This window comes from Pipistrellus kuhlii, unplaced genomic scaffold (assembly GCF_014108245.1).
Source record: "Pipistrellus kuhlii isolate mPipKuh1 unplaced genomic scaffold, mPipKuh1.p scaffold_m20_p_2, whole genome shotgun sequence".
Classification (NCBI taxonomy): Eukaryota; Metazoa; Chordata; class Mammalia; order Chiroptera; family Vespertilionidae; genus Pipistrellus; species Pipistrellus kuhlii.
The window spans coordinates 115,504,922-115,523,952 of record NW_023425515.1 but is presented as its reverse complement, the minus strand read 5'-3'; the positions used below and the strand labels follow the sequence as shown (position 1 = coordinate 115,523,952).

At 41.9% G+C, this 19,031-nt stretch overlaps 1 protein-coding gene across 3 annotated transcripts; it reads right to left on the bottom strand.

Annotated features, from left to right (window-relative positions):
• Positions 1 to 492: 492 nt before the first annotated feature.
• On the bottom strand, positions 493 to 15,935 carry PAK1IP1 (PAK1 interacting protein 1). Of its 3 annotated transcripts, none has more exons than XM_036447671.2 (10): positions 15,774 to 15,935; positions 12,282 to 12,444; positions 8,451 to 8,571; positions 8,301 to 8,375; positions 7,839 to 7,891; positions 7,099 to 7,244; positions 6,909 to 7,006; positions 2,231 to 2,330; positions 1,146 to 1,269; positions 493 to 992 (listed from the first exon to the last, which is right to left on the bottom strand). In XM_036447671.2, exons 1-10 carry the CDS (start codon positions 15,855 to 15,857, stop codon positions 778 to 780), a joined length of 1,179 nt encoding a protein of 392 aa, XP_036303564.1. In that variant the 5' UTR covers positions 15,858 to 15,935; the 3' UTR covers positions 493 to 777. The 3 variants fall into 3 exon arrangements, with proteins under 3 accessions (XP_036303564.1, XP_036303563.1, XP_045440214.1); XM_036447670.1 differs by having other exon boundaries at positions 12,282 to 12,447; positions 15,774 to 15,926; XM_045584258.1 differs by lacking the exons at positions 2,231 to 2,330; positions 6,909 to 7,006 and having other exon boundaries at positions 12,282 to 12,447; positions 15,774 to 15,927.
• Positions 15,936 to 19,031: the final 3,096 nt, after the last annotated feature.

Sequence of the window (19,031 nt, the reverse complement as noted above, 5' to 3'; positions counted from 1 at the left end):
CATTTCCCTCCGCAGCTCACTTTTCTCCATGCCACTTACCCCCTGATATGCTATATCATTTATTAAATGTCACCTTCCCACTCTAGAGGGTAAATTCCTGAGAATGAGGAGGGATTCCTCTGGTGGCCTCAGGTATTTCACAACTGCCCAGCTAATTAAAACACAGAATCCCCTATTAATCAAAATATCCAGTAATCTATGAGGAAAGAAGATTATGACATAATCAAAGGCTTAATTTAAAACGACTTCTTAGATTAGTTGAATTATACAAAATTTTTTGATGGCCTAAAATGGGACAAAAACCCCCCCCTGGATTTGTCACTTTTCTGCTCTAAAATGAACAAAATCTACATCAAAATTTCTAGAACCATTTGAAATAAGGCAGTTTTTTTCATTCTCTCCCAATTTAAGTGAACAATCTAAAAAACAACTCTAGTATCTAACTCCGGTAAAGAATGCGTTCAAGATTTTGTGTTATTTTAAGCTACATTGTTTTGAGAAAGATCTTTATTTGCTTTGCACAAAAGTAAAAATTATATTCCACATTAACATAATATATATCATGATATATATTTCCTACAAAAATGTTTTGGCACTCTTAAAAAACAACAACAAAAAAAACCCTCTGAGTTTTAGTGATTCATTTTTTTTGAGCTGTACATTTTCTCCAAAAGAGGACATTCCTAGTTTTTGCAAGAGGAGGGGAAGGGAGGGATTAGGTACATATGAAAAAACAAGTCCATCTAAAAAGTATTTCTCTTAGGAGAAACTTGGGATTCACTGCATTACTCTTATTTTCTTCTTTTTTCTCTTCTTTTCCAACATTCCTCCCGCTCTCCTCTTCTTGGCTGCCACCAGGCCACTTCCCCTGGTTGGCTCCTCACTGACGCCAGTTAAACCTCGTTTCTTTGTGTTAGGTTTGGACTGCCTTGCTGCTTCCTGCACCGCGTCACCCGATTCCTTTTTGCTGCCTTTGGGTTGTTCTTTACTTACTGAAATACAAGAGAGAGTGCGTTTAAGGTTGTTTATCCCCTTTAGGAAAAATCACGGGCTGAAAATAAAAGTGAAGTTATCTGATCTCCTTCACTGCAATTATTCAAAGGTAACAGATTACCCATTTTTAAAAAACGAACAACTTCCCTTACCAGCAGAAGGCTCTGCAGCGGGAGGGAGGCTTTCTTTGGTGTCGGTCACGCTGTCTAGCCATACTCCAAGGCACGTCAACCTGGCGTTAGTATTTACTTCACAAAGTAAAGATGGGGGAATTTTCTGAAACAAGAAAATTTTGTAACATAGGGAAATTTTAAATAATTACTTTTCTTTTTCCATAATCAACTCCTTAACTTAAAACACTGTATTTTCTTGAAGAATAAAATATGCTGTTTAGAAGAAATCTATTATCTGGATTCATGACTGGCCTGACCATGCCTTCCCAGAGCCAATTGTGACAACTCAGAAACTGTAAGTTCACCGAGGAATGGGCCAGGACCATCTCTTGTTCATTTCCAGGTTTTAACAGATAACTTTGTACCAAGTAGGTACTTAACAGACCACATTCACAGAATAATAAACCAAGACTGTCTCTGAGAGGGAGGCCATTGGAGGGAATTTAATTTTCCAAGTATCTGATTCAAAACTACTGTTGGGCCCTAGCTGGTTTGGCTCAAGCATCAGCCTGTGGACTGAAGGGTCTCAGGTTCGATTCTAGTCAAGGGCACATGCCTGGTTGTGGGCATGATCCTCAGTGAGGGGCGTGCAGGAGGCAGCCGGTTAACAATTTTCTGTCATCATTGATGTTTCTATCTCTTTCTCTCTCCCCCTTCCTTTCTGAAATCAATTTTTAAAAATTACACACACACACACACACACAAAACTACTATTGGTTCCATCAATAATCAGGAATCCCCTCCCCGCCCCCAGTAATGGCATTATTTCATCTAATGAAATTTTACAAAGAAAAATCAATATACAAAAAAGAAAGCAGCACTTCTTTGAAAAAAGCAGGAGTTCTGGGATCCTGCCAGCTCAGACTCATCAGTGCCCTCCCCAAGGCAGCCCTGTGGAACCCTAACTTTAAAACCATGAATATCACCCATGCCTGGAAGAGATTTAGAAAGCTTAAAGATCTCTGTCTATGACCTTTAAGGAAAAATTCTATCTCATTTAACTCCAGGCAACACTGACACTAAGACCTGCATTAAAGTGCATGTACAGTGTGCACGGCACAGACCTTATCCTGTGCAAGCCTCCACATTTTGATGAAACCATCACTTGATGCTGTAACAATAACATGATGCTCCGGAATTTCAAAACTGAACAAGTCTTTTACCCTAGAATAGAAACATTAACACCGTAAACGATCCTTTCTTCAAATAGTGCGATACTGTTATAAGCTTCTACACACACAGGCTCTCGATTTTTCAAGAACTATACTTTACTTCCCATGAGTCGGTGAGTCATTTCTCAGGGTCTAAATTCTAAGACAAAACTGACGGTTAATCATATCTGTAAAAAAGCTGAAAAGCCATGGCTGGCGTGGCCAGTTAGCTGGAGCGCCATCCCATGCACCAGCAGGTGGAGGTGCAATTTGTAGTCAAGGCACGTGCAGGAGGCAACCAGTGATGTGTCTCTTTCTCTCCCTCTCCCTCTTCCTCTCTATCTATCAAAAAGTTGAAAAAAGAACTTTAATCAGGTTATCACAAAGGAGATAAAGATATTAAAGCCCCTCTCCGTAAGAAACTACACAGTACAGAGAGGAAAGTGAGACAAAAAGATGAATCAAAACTTCCTCCTGTATATGCATTCCTGTCATTCCAGTGCCATCATCCCTAGTTTAATTTGCCAAATCAGGAGGGATTCCTCTGGTGGCCTCAGGAATTTCACAACTGCCCAGATAATTAAAACATAGAAATCCCCTATTAATAAAAGGTACTATCATTTTTTTCCTGAATTATGAAGTAGCCTAGTTGGTCTCTCTGCTTTCATTTTTGCCCCCTAACAATTTTTTTTAAAACATATTTTTATTGATTTCAGAGAGGAAGGGAGAGGGAGACAGAAGCATCAATGATGCAAATCATTGATCGGCTGCCTCCTACATGCCCCTTACAAGGGACCAAGCCCACAACGCAGGCATGTGCTGACCGGGAATCAAACCATGACCTGGCTCATAGGTCAATGCTCAACCACTGAGTAACACTGGCCAGGCCCCCCTAACAAATTTAAAAAATGAAATCAAATCATGTTCACCCAGGCTTAAAATTCTACAAAGCTAAGATCTGCATTAAAATAACACAGGAAAGGAAGAAATTGTTGGGGATATTTAGGAAGCAAGACTGACAACTCCTAAAGCTGGGTGGTCAGTCTACAGGAGCTGCTTCCTGAAACTGGTTTATCTGCCTTTGGATTTTTCCATAATAAGAAATAAACACCAAAATCTAAAACATTTAATATAAAATTGAAAGTCTTCCCCGCGCCCTCCAACGCCGCGTACCATTTGGCTCAATCTGACCTGATAACACGGCTTCTACCTGTTCCTGAAACACACGGCTCTTTCCCCACTCAGAGCCACGAGTAGCAGGCCTCTCCTCTTTTTAAACAGTTCCTGCCCTAGCCGGGTTGGCTCTGTGGATGGAGTGCTGACCCGCGGACTGAAGGGTCCAGGGTTTGGTTCTGGTTGGAGGCACATGCCTGAGTTGCAGGTTGAATCCTTAGTGGGGCGTGCAGGAGGCAGCCGATCAATGATTCTCTCTCATCATTGATGTTTCTATCTCTCTCTCCCTCTCCCTTCCTCTCTGAAATCAATAAAAATATATTTTAAAAAATAGTTCCTTTTTCATCCCTAGGGACCCACTCCCCCTTTCCTGATGTCATTCTGAGTACTATATTTATAAAGAGAAATCTCTTAAAACCTATTACTTTGAAAATAAGAACTAAGACTTGTACTTAAGATGTGGAACATGCAAATGAAGCCTATTAAAGTCTAACTCTTTACATTATCACCTTTTTCAAAATTATAATGGGAAAAGCAGGGGCAGAGTCAGATAGAACTGGGTTTGGATCCCACCTCCAGTAGCTAACAGTGAAAATATGGTTGATTTCAGGCCCCAAGAGTAATAAGTCACTTAACTATTTACTCTGAGACTCAGAGTAGACCCCTAGAAATGCAGTGAGCAGTATGAGGTAAGAGATTCACACAAAACAGAAGTCTATAATGCCCAGTATTTCTTCTGAAGGAAAAACTGGGGTATAAAGAGGGAAGATATGGACAAGGGAAATAAAGTAAAAAGATAAGAGTGGTCAGGGGCAAAGCTCAGATTATTTTATTATTTTTCCCTGTTAAATGATTTCAGGCACCAAGACTAATAAAATTATTGAAAAAGTATCTTGTGCGAGTGACTAGTCCTCATGTCAACTGTTAGGTCTGATCAAATAATAGAATCGGTACCTCTCTCCTAGGAACTGACCTTTAGGCTTCTTCACAATGGACATTCCACCTGCTTAGAACACATTCCACTTGCTAAGACCATTATCTCTCCCCTCCAGAGTTTCCCAGAATCCACACCTGCACAGAAAAGCCCACCTAGAGTCCTTTAAAACCCTCTGACGGATATATTTTGAGGGAAAATCCAAGATGGCTGCACAGGTAAACACCTGGCCACAGCCGCACACAACAATTTCAATAAAATACAACTAAAATATAAAATAGACATTACCCAGAACTACAGGAAAGTCGACTGACTGAAAATTCTAAAACAAGAAGCAAGGAGAAAACCAGAAGGAAGAGCAGAGGAGCTGGAAAAGCCTAAGGTACGGAGACACGCTGTGCGTGCGGAGAGGACGGAGCTGGAGAGGAGGGAGGCTGAGTGCCTGGCAGGTGTTCCCTAGCGGGAAGGAGATAAAAGCTCTGACTGTGCTGGGCCCCAGTTCCGACTGCTCTGAACCCCAGTTCTAGGCCAGACCCCGGGAACCCAGGCTCATCTAGAGGGAGCTGGGCTATAAGGCGGAACCCCAGGGGAGCAGCGAAAGGAGGTGCCGGAGGCGCGCACATTGCGCACAGAGAAGGGACAGTTGGCTGTGCCGCGGGATTGCCCTGGCAGGAAGGAGACAGGGGCTCCAGACTGCTCTGAACGCCACCTCCAACTCCACTTCCAACTGAACTGAACTGAACCCCAATATTGGGCTCATTGGGGGAGAGCCTAGACTGTGTGGTAGCAGGCGAAAATCGAGGGCACCTTTCTCTCAGAGGCGCTTGCATGAGTACCGAAGGACACTGAGACTCAGGAGCCGCATAGGGCAGGGCTGACGAAAGCCAAAGCTGTAGGCTCCACCCTGAAGCCCCGCCCCATCAGTAAAGCTGCAAAAATGCCTAGACGAAATAGATCACAAACGAAAGAAATGGAAGACAAAAAGCGACTGGATATAGAGTTCAAATCTACACTTGTAAGGTTTTTCAAGAATTTCCTAGAAAAGATCGATAAGACCTATGAGGATATGAAAAGGGATTAACTAGAATTAATAAGGAATCAATAAGAAATGATAAGGGATCAACAAGAAATAAAGAATACATTGTCTGAAATAAATAATATTATACAGAGTCCTAAAAACAGAATGGAAGATCGCAAGAATCAAGTAAAAGATTGGGAACATAAAGAGCCAGAAGACACTCCTCCACAGAAGCTAGAAGGCAAGAAAATCCAGAAAATTGAAGATAATGTAAGAAACCTCTGGGACAACATCAAGCAAACCAACATCAGAATTATGGGGGTCCTAGAAGATGAGAGAGAGCAAGATATGGAAAACATACTGAAAGAAATAGTGACAGAAAACTTCCCCCACCTGGTGAAAGAATTAGACTTACAAGTCCAGGAAGCGCACAGAACTCCAAACAAAAGGAATCCAAAGAGGACCACACCAAGACAAATCACAATTAAAATTCCAAGAGCAAAAAACAAAGAGAGAATATTAAAAGCAGCAAGAGCAAAGCAGGTAGTTACCTATAAAGGAGCACCTATCTGATTGTCAGCTGATTTCTCAACAGAAACCATGCAGGCCAGAGGGGAATGGCAAGAAATATTCAAGGTGATGAATAGTAAGAACCTACAGCCAAAGATAATCTATCCAGCAAAGCTATCACTCAGAATCGAAGGACAGATAAAGAGCTTCACTAATAAAAAAAACTAAAGGAGTTCATCAACACCAAACCAGAATTATATGAATTGCTGAAGGGGGTTCTTTCAGAAGAGAAAGTAAATAAAGATAAAAATTATGAACAACAAATGTGTAACTATCAACAAGTGAATCTAAAAACCAAGGGAATTAAAAAAAAAATCTGATGAGCAATATTAACTGTTGAATATAAAAGAATCAGAGGTATGGAAGGGGAGTGAACTGACGATTCTTGGGGAAAAGGGGAGAGGGGGATGTGGGAAGAGACTGAACATAAACTGTGCACCTATGGATGAGGACAATGGGGGGTGGGGAAAGAGCAGAGGGTGGGGTGGGAACCTGGTGGAGGAGAGCAATGGAGGGGGGGGAGAGGAACATTTGTAATAATATGAACAATAAAAATTTATTAAAATAAATAAGTAAAATATAAAAAATAAATAAAAAAATAAAAATAAATAAACCCCTCTGACGTTTGGGACTCAGCCCATGTGCTAATAAATTTATAATCCCTTACCACTTTGGCCTCGTGTGTCCCTCCATCGGCAACCTAACCACAACTTTACCACTTTTGCATTTACTAAGGCCCTGAAGACACTTCCATCATCCTCTCAGACTCTGGAGGTCAGAGAGATAGATATATCTTTCCAATTGTTCATAAAACACATATGCTGCTTTATGAAACTACTGCATATAATATCTGTTGAGGCTGTATATATACACAATATATTGGTTAAAAAAAATACCTGTTTTCGTGAGCTTTAAATTCACAGAGGCATGTTAATGAATCAGTGTCAAAAAACCTTACAACTTCTTCATCTCCAGCCACTGCAAGGACAGACTCCTGAGAGAGAGAAAAAGAATAATATCCAGAATATCATCAATTCAGACCATCATATACACACTAAACGCCCACCACCGATTCTGATTACTTACTGAAAGAAACGTAACAGAAGATACTCTCTTTTCGTTTGTGATGGTGCCACTAACAGCGGCTGTGTCAAGATGATAGACATCTATTTTATTCAGTATGACAACTACATATTTCTCTCCTCTTGGGGACCATTCTACAATGTGAGCATCTGTAAGTTAAAAAACAAAACCTTTCATTTTATAAGTAAAAAATAAAATGATCAGAGTAATAATAAAAGTAGCAAATATTTATAATGCACATTTTCACATCCATTATGCTGCTGAACACTCACAACTAACTTATGATACATATTTTGAGGGTTCAAATTTAGACAATGAACTCAATTCCAAGAATCATTAAACGTTAGAGAGCTGGTAGGTGACAGAGCCACAGGAATCTCAATCTAAAATGAAGAAAGCAGCCTTAGCCGGTTTGGCTCAGTGGGTAGAGCATTGACCTGCGGACTGAAGGGTCCCGGGTTTGATTCCAGTCAAGGGCACATGCCCAGGTTGTGGGCTTGATCCCCAGTAGCGGGCATGAAGGAGGCAGCGATCCATGATTCTCTCTTAGCAATTAATGTTTCTATCTCTCCCTCTCCCTTCCTTTCTGAAATCAATAAAATAAAATACAAATACAAATAAATAAATAAAATGAAGAAAGCAAGTAACCTAAAACATTTGCTCTCAGAGGTAACCACCATCAAGCAGGCAAAGACTAATGTGTGTGTGTATTCACATTCCACATTCCAAACAAAAATACTCACTCTGTTTTATATTTTTTATGAATGCCGATCTTCCTTCCACAAGATTCCATGTTCTGTAAAACAAGAAGCTCACTTATGGCACGATCACTAACGCTTACTAAATATAAAAGTAAGCATAATGAAGACTTACTCAAACAACAATTTACTAAATATGTGGCTATTCAGAAGAATGGCCATCTTCCCTATAGCAAAGGGGTAGTCCTACATCCCTTTAATATAGTTTCAAAAGGTTTCACCTCCTAAAACATTTTTCAGGATCACGCTCCTCTTTACTTCAGCCTACAATTACTGAAAGGTAATGTATATGTTTTAACATAGAGCTTTTCACTTTTTCCTCCCATTATGAAAAGGTTCACTAGCTTTCAACCTTTCCTTGTATCACAATATTTTTGGGGTTCCCGTTGTACTTGGAGAGCAAAGACTACAACTAAGTAGAGATGCTCTTGGGCATTAATGACTTACCTTAGTGTCTTATCTGTCCCCACAGAGAGGGCCAACTTGCCAGATGGGTGAATAGAAAGGAAGGTCACATGTCCTCTAAAAGGAAACTAACAGTTAGTCCCCAACTTGACTGGCACCTGTAGACCACCAACCAGAAAGGGCAGGACTCACTTGTGCGCCTTAATGGACTTCAGGCACTCCCATTTCTTTGCATCCCAGACACAAATGAGTCCATCTTCCGCCCCACTAATTAAGTGCCTGTTGCCGTGGAATTTCAGGCAAGTTATTGTGCCTGTGGAAAAACAAAAGAGGCAGAATTAATATTCAAAATTAATATTTTGAATCCAAATCCACTTCTGGTTTGAAGGTCATATTGTAGTAAGTAAAACATCCAATGTAAGTATTACTGAATTAAACGATAACGACTTGTGGAAAAATTAATTTTTTTAATATAATAGTTTTAAGCCTATGCAAACATTTTTAGCAGAGTGTTCCTAGTTGTAGATATACTATAGTATATTTGAACTGGCCAGTTCACTTTTTTGCTCTACATTCCCAAATCATAAATTTAGAAGATCGCTGGTAAGAATGTTTGAAGAGCTAAACAAAACTAGCCAGCTGACAGCTAACCTGGGGGAACAAACTGAGATAAACTAACACAGCATATGACTTCTACTTGCTAAACTGTCAGCTACCCAATCATCCACAATGCTATTATCATTGCAAAGTTGTTTCTGAACTGACTTCTATACAGTTCCCATTCACTGTCATAAGAACTTACATGTTACACTCTTCCTCTATGCCCTCTATCTCCTCCCATAGTTCAAATATCAAAAGGCTGGAGGAGGTGAGTTGATGGGATAACCCAATATTCCTCTAACTCCCCAAAGCAGTCCATACCATTGTACATTCACCCTCAAGTAAAATTCCCTATCCCTTGACGCTTGTGTCAGCCAGCTTAACTTCCCTATAGCTCAGGGGTCAGCAGCCCGAATCTGGCCAGAGGGGTTTGAGTGCAAGCAGTTTCACTGGAACACAGCCCTCCTCATTCTGCTATAAGAAGCCTATGGCGGCTTTGGCGCTACAATGGCAGAGGTGAGTAATTGTAACAGATACCATGTGGCCACAAGCCTAAATATTTACTGCTTTGTCATTTATGGAATGAGAACGTGAACCCCTGGGCCACTATTGTTCATCTGCACACCTCCTGGTCAATCCTGCATGTTGCCCTAAAATGGAAAGAGCCAAAAGTCTCTGAGGAATAATTCTGTATCACCACTCACCTTCCCGCACCAACACTTCACGGGCTCACACACCACCTTCTCAAAGTGGGAGACTTTAGCGACCTTTGCCGGTGTATTCCTGTTTCTCTATTATCCTATTTCTTACTCTGGATATTTTGCTTTCCCACATCTTCTACTCCTTCTGCTTCCTGGAAAGAACTTATCTATTATCAACTGGCAACAAACCAGAATTTATATGAGGAAAATAGGAAACTAGGGGCCCTACTTTATTCACCTACAGAAATCCTTTTCTTATTGTTGAACCCTGTACCGATGGGTTTGGACAAACGAGTTTTATTTAAATTACTTCTTCCAAGTCTTAGAAAAAAAGAAGCCTTCTTTATATAACCTGGATTTAGAAGACAGAGAGGAAAAGAAATATTTGTTGAAATGACTCAAAACCTAGCTTTTGTTGAAAAGACACTTGTCAAAGTAGCTAAGGCCTACCTAATTTAAGACAGAAATTGATCACTCCAAATTTATTACTAAATTCCAATGTTTTGGTGAAACTTCTAAAATATATGAAAATAGGATATGAAAAAGGGTACCTATTTTAATCGCAGGAAACCAACTTGAGTTGTTAAGGCTGAGTTTCCTTAAACTAAGTACATATCAACTGATTCTACTAATTTGAATTCTTCATTTCCATTCCCTTTTCTTGAATACATGTTGAACCCATCATTCCTTGTCTTCTGAGAAAATGCAATGAAGATAGAATATACAGTGAGTGGCCAGATTATTAGGATCTTTGAATAATTATAATAATCGGACCATTCAGTGTATATCCTATATCAGTGGTCAGCAAACTCATTAGTCAACAGAGCCAAATATCAACAGTACGACGATTGAAATTTGAGAGCCGAAAACCGACTTCTGTGCCTGGGCCACGAAGTTTCAATCGCACTGTATGTGTGCGCCCACACGTGGTATTTTGTGAAAGAGCCACACTCAAGGGGCCAAAAAGCCACACGTGGCTTGCGAGCCGCAGTTTGCCGACCACTGTCCTATATAATAAAAGGCTAATATGCAAATTGCCCCCCGACGATCAGGAGTTCAACCAGCAGGCAGGCCAGCCAACTGCCCATGTCCCCTCCCCCTGGCCAGGCTGGCCGGACCCCACCCATGCACGAATTCATGCACTGGGCCTCTAATTAATACACACACACACACACACACACACACACACACACACACACTGAGTGGCCAGATTATTTTGTGTTCAAAGATCATAATAATCTGGCCACTCAGTGTAATGTTCAATACTGAGAAAATAAATGACCTGTTCAGTCTTTTTATTGCTTGAACTTGTCACTATCCTAGGCAACTGCAGCATCTGTGTGGAAAACCCAACATGACTTCAAGTTGAGTGACCTTTGTCTTCTCTGTATTTTAGTCCCTCACACCCATAGCCTGAACACTGCTGCCACCAAGAGCTGCTCCACAACAGGTCTCTTGAACTCTATTCTCTGACAGGAACTCACTTCTTTCTAGCCCTTTCATGCCTTCCATCACTCACACTCCGCCTGCTTTCTTAGTTCAGAGATCTGCAGACCCTAACAACCCCTTTTCCCTAAGCTGAAAACCTAAACTATCCTTTCACCAAAATCAATTCCTTCTATTGCACATAACCTAGTCCTTCTATTGCACAAACCAAATAACTCGCCTTGCTCTACAGAAATGCCTGTAGCTAACTGCAGTGATATTACCAAATCACAGCCTCAGAATTCAATGGGGCGGCTCTCATCAGTCCTTTTGCTTGTTCTTAGTCAGCACCTCTTTCTATCCAAACTGCCAGCACTTTCCTCAAACCAAGATCACTCCTCCCTCCCAATCATCCATAACCTCCTCCTCTCAAGGACCACCAGGATCTGGCCCATCTACTTCTCCAGCCACCCCGACCTTCATTTTATCCTCCTTGTACTACTGACTGCTGGCAGTTTCCCATGCACACTGGTGATTAAAAACACGGGCTCTAGCCAAAACCGGTTTGGCTCTGTTGGATAGAGCGTCGGCCTGTGGACTGAAGGGTCCCAGGTTCAATTCCGGTCAGGGGCACGTACTTTGGTTGCAGGCACATCCCCAATGGGGGGGGGGGGTGCGGGGGGTGCGGGAGGCAGCTGATGGGTGTTTCTCTCTCATTGATGTTTCTAACTCTCTGTCCTTCTTTCTTCTTCTTTGTAAAAAATCAATACAATATATTAAAACAAAACAAAACAAAACAAAAAAAACATGGGCTCTAATTCCACTGTACTGTGACCTTGGGCAAGTCATGTAACATATTCGAGCCAAGGTTTTCTCTTCTATAAACTGAAAATAGGACTGCACCTTTGAGGCACACTGCGGGGTGCATCTACCCCTTCAGTCAAGTTAGCTATCAGCATGATGCTGCTACTGTGCTCCTCATGCTGCCTGCTCTGCCAGGAATGCCGCCCTCTTTGCAAACTTCACCTAGCTAACAACTGTTATTTCTTTTTTAAGGAAGTTTTCAGTGAAAATTCATTTTCTCCTTCCATTCACTCCCCTCTCCCCCACCAGAAACGAGTTAACCGCTTCCCTTCTGTTTCTCAATACAGACTGTGAACAACTTAAGGACAAAGAACCACATTGTTTTTCATTTCTGTATTTCCTAGCACAGAATCTGCTTCATGAATTGTGCAACTAAAGTCAAACTGTAAAGTGATAATACCTCAACATTATTATCTTGAAGGATATAATTTACCATTGTGATGCACTAGAGCCCCATGGTCTATCTTCTTTTTCATGTCATAAATATGAATTGTTTCATCTTTGCTCCCAGTTACTACAAAACGACTATTTGCAGCCACCGCTGACAGAGAGGCCGTGTGGGCATGGTGCGTGAAGTCAGCCACAGGAGTCCATTTCTGCCGAAGAGTAAAACATACATACAATTAACCCATGTCACAATCTCATCATAGTTTTCTACAGACAGATAAGTGGTTCCATATTCTTGAAAACTACCAATAGATCTTACAAATGGAGAAAAAAACTATGCAATGATATATAGATTAAAACAAAGAACCTGATAACTGACTAAGGAAGATAAAATAAGGAGATAGGAGTGTAATGATGAATATCATGATTTCAAAACAGTTATGAAGAGTGGACTACAGGAACTTTAAGTTCCCAGCTAAATTCTTAATTCCTTATTAAATTTACATATGTTTAAGTAAATACTATTCATTCATTCATATGTTCAATTTTGATTTGAATTTATTCGCGTAAAAAATTTGGTGACTACTATGTGCCTGGCATCATTTTAGACAGTTGATATATAGCAGTGAACACAAGAAATGAAAATCCTTTTTCTAATGGAACTGCCATTCCTGTGGGAGAAACAAACTAATAAAATGTTGCACAGAGATAAGTATAATCACAAGTCCTATAAAGAAAAAATAAAGATTAATAGTATGTTTCCATTAGTACTAAAATAAGCCCTAGATATTGACCAATGATGAGATTTCAAGAACTTTACATTTAAATACATGCACATACACTTCTCAAATTAAAGAAGACTCAAGAAGAAGTATTACTAAAACAAAACAAGGAAGGAAAAAAATAACCCCACCAAATTTCTTTGAATATATTTATAATGTGTTATTGCAAATTAAGTCTTAAGTAACTACAGCGATACTCCTTCCATCAATAAAAAACCAGGGAGCCTCTTTTGAGTAAAGACACACATTCCTGGGGAGGCTACTGTGACCATAAATAAAAGAATAACCTTTGCCAGTCCGTATTACAGAAGAAACGTTATTGTCTGTCTAGGTGTAGAAGCAGAATTGGGTAATGGTTAAGAGCTGAAAGTATCAGAGAGAGCTGGGGATTTAAGTCCCAAGATACTGTGAGACCTAGAGCAAGTCAATTAATCATCTCGATGGTTCCTCATCTGTAACATGGGTAAACTCTATCTGCCTCAGAGGATTGCCGTGAGCCTCAGAGGATTGTCTGGAACATGGTAAGCAATATTATTACAAAGAGAACACAATAAGTTGCACCATCTTTAAATATTCAAACATGTCACCTTTCAGCCAAAGGCATATTAATAACCAGAATAGAAAACAAAATAAACAAAAGCAATTAGTCAAGTCATATACTTTGAATTTTCTGGTTAATTCAAGACTGATACCTTGACTTATCCATTAAGAAGCACTCAATGATTAACAATACACTGAGTGGCCTGATTATTATGATCTCTGAATGCATAAAATCTGGCCATTCAATGTACATCTCCTAGGGCAAAGGAAACTAAGGAGAAAATAAACAAATGCACTACATCAAAATAAAAAGCTTCTGTACAGCAAAAGACACCATCAACAAAATGAAAAGGGAGCCCACTGTATAGGACATATGTGTCAAACACAAGGCCCGCGGGCCAAATCCGTCCCGCCAGGCCTTTCAATGTGGCCCGCACCACGCTGTCATCACTGCACTCCGCTGCGTTTCCATCACAATGACAGTTTATGACTGTTCAGTAAACCATTCGGCCCGCGATTTAGGCTGGATTTTAGATTTTGGCCCCTTCTCTGATTGAGTTCGACACCCCTAGTATAGGAAAACATAATTGACAATGATACATCTGATAAAGGATTAATATCCAAAATATATAAGAACTCATACAATTTAACAAAAGGAAGACAAACAATCCAATTAAAAAATGGACAAAAGACCTAAATAGATACTTCTCCAAAATGGATATACAGATTGGAGAGACATGAAAAAATGCTCAAAGTCACTGGTCAGAGATGAAAATTAAAATGGCAATGAGGAATCACTTCACACCTGTCAGAATGGCTACCATCAACAAATGACACCTGCTGGAGAGGATGTGGAGAAAAAGGAAACCTAGGGTACTGCTGATGGGAATGCAGATTGGTGCAGCCACTGTGGAAAACAGTATAAAGTTCACTTAAAAAATTAAATATGGAACTGCCATTTGACCCAGGGATTACACTTCTAGAACTATCTACTAAAAAATGAGAAACACCAATCAGAAAGAACATAAGCACTCCTATGTTCACAGCAGCACAATTTACAATGGCCAAGATTTGGAAACAACCAAAATGCCCATCAGCAGAAGAGTGGATTAAAAAGCTGTGGTACATTTACACCATGGAATACTACGCAACTGCATAAAAGAAGGATCTCTTACCCTATGAGACAGCATGGAGGGACCTGGAGAGTATTATATTAAGCAAAATAAACCAGAGAAAGACAAATATCACTTGATCTCACACATATGTGGAATCTAATGAACAAAATAGATTCAGAGACACAGAAGCATGGAACAGACTGTCAAATCTCAGAAGGAAAGTGGGTACAGGTGGGTGGGTGGGAAGAAACCAACCAAAGAACTTGTGTGTATTTAACCCATGTACAGACGTAGATGATCGGGTGGTGAAGGCGTGGGTTGGGGGGCGAGACAGGCTAGGAGAGGTTAATAGGGGGTATAGGTAATACTTTCAACAGTAAAGATTAAAAAAACAACAGCCACTCAATGAACCAGGTTTTGAAGAGATACTTAGGAGTGATTAGGTGGAAAAAACTTGCTAGACTAAAATATCTTCAATTTACTTCTGGATATATCCCAATTACCTGTTTGACTACTGGCAATTTACTTAACTTTTTATTCATACATCTAGTAAAATACTTATATTTTGTTGTAATTTCTCTCCATACATTTGCCTCCCAGTCCTCTCCCGCTTATGTCGGAAAGGTCTCTGGTGCAGGATCCATACCCTTGGCTTCTTTGCACCTTCACTGCAAGCAATGTCCCCACAGTAAAGATCCAATAATAACGACTTAGTTTCATCCTGATCCAGCTCTAATATTGTGTAAAACTCCAGGACAGAAACTCAGTGAAAGAGGGAACACCTAAACTGGCTGCCAATCTATGAGAGCGACCCTTAAAACGGTTCATTTGCCCGTTTGCAGAAATGCCTGCTTTCTTGGAGTAGCGTGGTAAAAAGAAATATCTACCAACACAGACAGTGTCTCGTTTTATGAAATCCGATCCCACGTTTTATAAAGCTAACCTATACTTAAATCTCCTGAGTTTGATTCGTCAATTAATCCCTAGGAAATCAGACGGTGTGTTCACCTCTGGTCCCGTGTTTACCTCGGCCGAGCAGGAACCCAGACCCAACGCTGCCCCGCCCACACCTCCCGGGTCCCCCGGCGCACCCGCCGTTACCTGGCGGCCGCCGCTCGCCTTGGGCTCGGGGTGTACAGAGAACCCAAAAAGGACCTGCTCGTAACAACCAGCGACCAGCTCCATTCAGCAGGACATGTGCCTCTTCCGCGACCTGCGAGCCGCGGGCGGGGCGGAGCCTAAAGCGGATGCCGGGGAAGGGGTCCTTCCGCTGTCGGCGCGCAAATTAGACGTCAGACCGCAGGGCTGCCGAAGCGCCTGCATCCGTGAAATGGTTTCAGCGCTCGAACCTTGGCTTCGCACCTCACCAGCGGGACATACAAGCGAAGGGTAAGGAAGAATGCCTTATTGCTATGAGGAAAAAGTTGGGTTAAGCAGGCATATTCTAGGAAGCTGTGAAGTAGGCCGTCCTAGGGGGTGGGCGGGACATCCTTGGCTGAAGCCCCTTATTTCCGGGACGTCTAAGGAAGGGGCGGGCCAGCTTCCGACCTGGGCGGGGCCTCTGGCGATGAGGCGCTTCTCTGTTGAGCGTTGTGACCAGCGGGGTAGTAGGTTTCCTTTTTGTGCGGGAAGCCCTGGAATAAGCCTTTTTTCTCCTCACATTTTCTCATAGTAGGGCAAAGAGGAGGTGAGATTTGGGGTTCGCGGTTAGCAGAGCAGGCGGGAGAGTCTGAGCCCAGAAAATTCGCTCCCCGCCTCCGGCCAGGGACCCGCCCTGCACCCTTTCCTGTCCCGGGACTGCAGCGGCCGGCTTTGGGGCAAGTCCTGGGGAGGGAGCAGGACGCCCGGCCTGAAAGTGTGAAGACAAACTGCTCAAAGCTCTGCCACCTGCGCGGGTTAGGTGCAAAGCCGAACATCAATACAAGGGAGATGGCCTTCGTTTACATTTGAAATTTTCATGAGGTTTAGAGTTTCAGGGATGTGTTAGAAATTAACATCTTTGCACAAACCTCCAATAGAGTGAACCTTGCAGTGTAATTCGTCTCATAAACGTCATAGCACCTGGATTTGACCAGCAGGAGGTAGATGTCGATTCTTTCAAACCCCATTTAGTGTTACTTCCGTAAAGCACCCTTCTGTTTCCAAGAACATGCTCCCTGGTGTTCTGAGTTGTCCATACGTATTTGTATTTAACTTGGGTTTGTTTTCATGGATGTTTGATCTTGTAGAAATGCCTTCACTCGGGCTGCTTTGGTTGTCATTGTAGCGCAAGGAAGGCCTTGTCTTCTGTGCACTTGAGCGACTTCCCATGTAAACAGACCCCATGAAAAATGTTGTAGATTAATTCTTAGTCTCTGGGAAACCAGCATAGTCATTCACTGTTTTGTAGTAACTTCTTTGCTTTGTGCTAGTTATCTTTTTATGTTACAAAAAGCCAGAATTTTTCTATTTCATTTACTTCCTATTTACTGTTTCTTGACTGTTACCTCCCAAGAACTATTAAGGTCAGAGGAGTGTAAATTACTTAAATGGGTGTCCCCTGGGCATGGGACAAAGAAGCAATAAGCAGGGTCCTGGCCAGGTAGCTCAGTTGGTTACAGCGTCCTACCTGTAGGCAAGACTGTGGTTCGATCCCCAGTTAGGGCACATACATGAATCAACCAAAGAATGCATAAGTGGAACAACAAATTAATGTTTCTCTCTCCCTTCCTCTCTTTAAAAAATCAATAGGTAAACATTTAAAAAGGGAAAGAATGAGTAAGTAGGACATTACTTTGAAGTTTCATTTTATCTTAAAAAATCTGTCTTTTTTGCATTTTACTCCATGACACATCTGTTTATTTTAATGTGAAAGTAGTGTTCTCTCATCCAAAAAGAAAAAAAAAGTTTGAATAAAACTGTTTGAAAATTCTGTGTTTTGTATTCCCTGTTGCTTCTGGAATGCCCCTGGTGCCCTGCCTGAGTATCCCAGGGACATCTCAACTGCTGTTTAAGAATTAGTAGTCATTGCCCTGGCCGGTTGGGCTCAGTGGATGGAGTGCTTCAGCCTGCTGACTGGAGGGTCTCTGGTTTGATTCTGGTCAAGGACCCAGGCCCATGTTGTGGGCTCGATCCCCAATAGGGGGCGTGTAGGATGCAGCCAATTAATGTTTCTTATTTATGTTTCTATCTCCCTTACTCTCTGAAATAAATAAAAATATATTTTAAAAAGAATTAGTATCTATTTAATATTTTTTTAAATTAATTTTAGCTATGGCTGGTGTGACTCGGTTGAGTGTCAGCCCATGCACCAAAAGGTTGCTGGTTTGATTCCTGGTTGGGGCACATATGCAGGTTGTGGCTCTGGTCCCCTGTTGGGGTGCCTACAGTAGTCAACTGATAGATGTTTCTCACTTCAGTGTTTCTCTCTAAAAAATCAATTAAAAATACATCTATTACCAGATTGTCATACTTTTACCTGCTTAAGTATTTGACACATTTTATTTTATTTTTTTAGGAACTTGAAGAAAGTCTGTATTTACTTATTTTTTAATTTATCTTTATTGTTGAAAGTATTATAGATGTCCCTCTTCCCAGGCCTTCACCCTACTGTTGTCTCTGTCCATGGGTTATACATATCTACACTAATAAAAGAGAAACATGCAAATTGATGATCCCTCCCCTACAACTACCATCCAATCAGGAGTGAGTATGGAAATTAATCCAACAAAGATGGTGGCTGCCACGGAGCTGGAGTGAGTAGGAGGCTTGGGTTGCCCCTGGTGATAGAGGAAGCCAAGCTTCCAGCCTACCCTGGCCTCCATTCAAGGAGAGGCTGGGGGTCTGGGTAGCCAGGGAGCATGGCCAGCCTGAAAATTGCCCTCAGCCCCTCACCCAGGCTGGTGAGACACCTCAGCAGGGACCTTTCACCCTGAAGGGGGTGTGGCCAGTCTAAAACAACGGCCTTCAGCCCCTCACCCAGGCTGGCCATGCCCCCCCAGTGAGGACCCTCACCCCATGGGGGCATGGGCGCCTGCAAACCACCACAGGCCCCTCACCCAGGCTTGCCAGGCACCCCAGTGAGAACCCAACCCTGATCCAGGACACCCCTCAGGGCAAACCAGCTGGCCCCCACCCATATACCAGTCCTCTTATCTATACTAATAAAAGGGTAACATGCTAATTAGACTGGGAGACCTTCCAGACGTTCTAGACAAAGCCATGGTGGCAGGGCTGAGGTAGAGGTGGTTAGGAGCCAAGAGGGGATGGCAGTTGTGGGTGATCAGGCCGGTGGGAGGGGGCAGTTGGGAGTGAGCAGGCCAGCAGGGGGGCCATTTGGGGGTAAGCAGGCTGTCAGTGGGGAACAGTTGGGGGTGATCA

Coding starts and splice junctions, on each gene's coding strand:
- PAK1IP1 (XM_036447670.1), bottom strand. CDS start 15,857: ATGGAGCTGGTCGCTGGTTGTTACGAGCAGGTCCTTTTTGGGTTCTCT. Junction 7,892..8,300: donor GGGACAGATAAGACACTAAG/GTAAGTCATTAA, acceptor CTTGTTTTACAG/AACATGGAATCTTGTGGAAG. Junction 2,331..6,908: donor TTTAAAGCTCACGAAAACAG/GTATTTTTTTTA, acceptor TTTCTATTCTAG/GGTAAAAGACTTGTTCAGTT.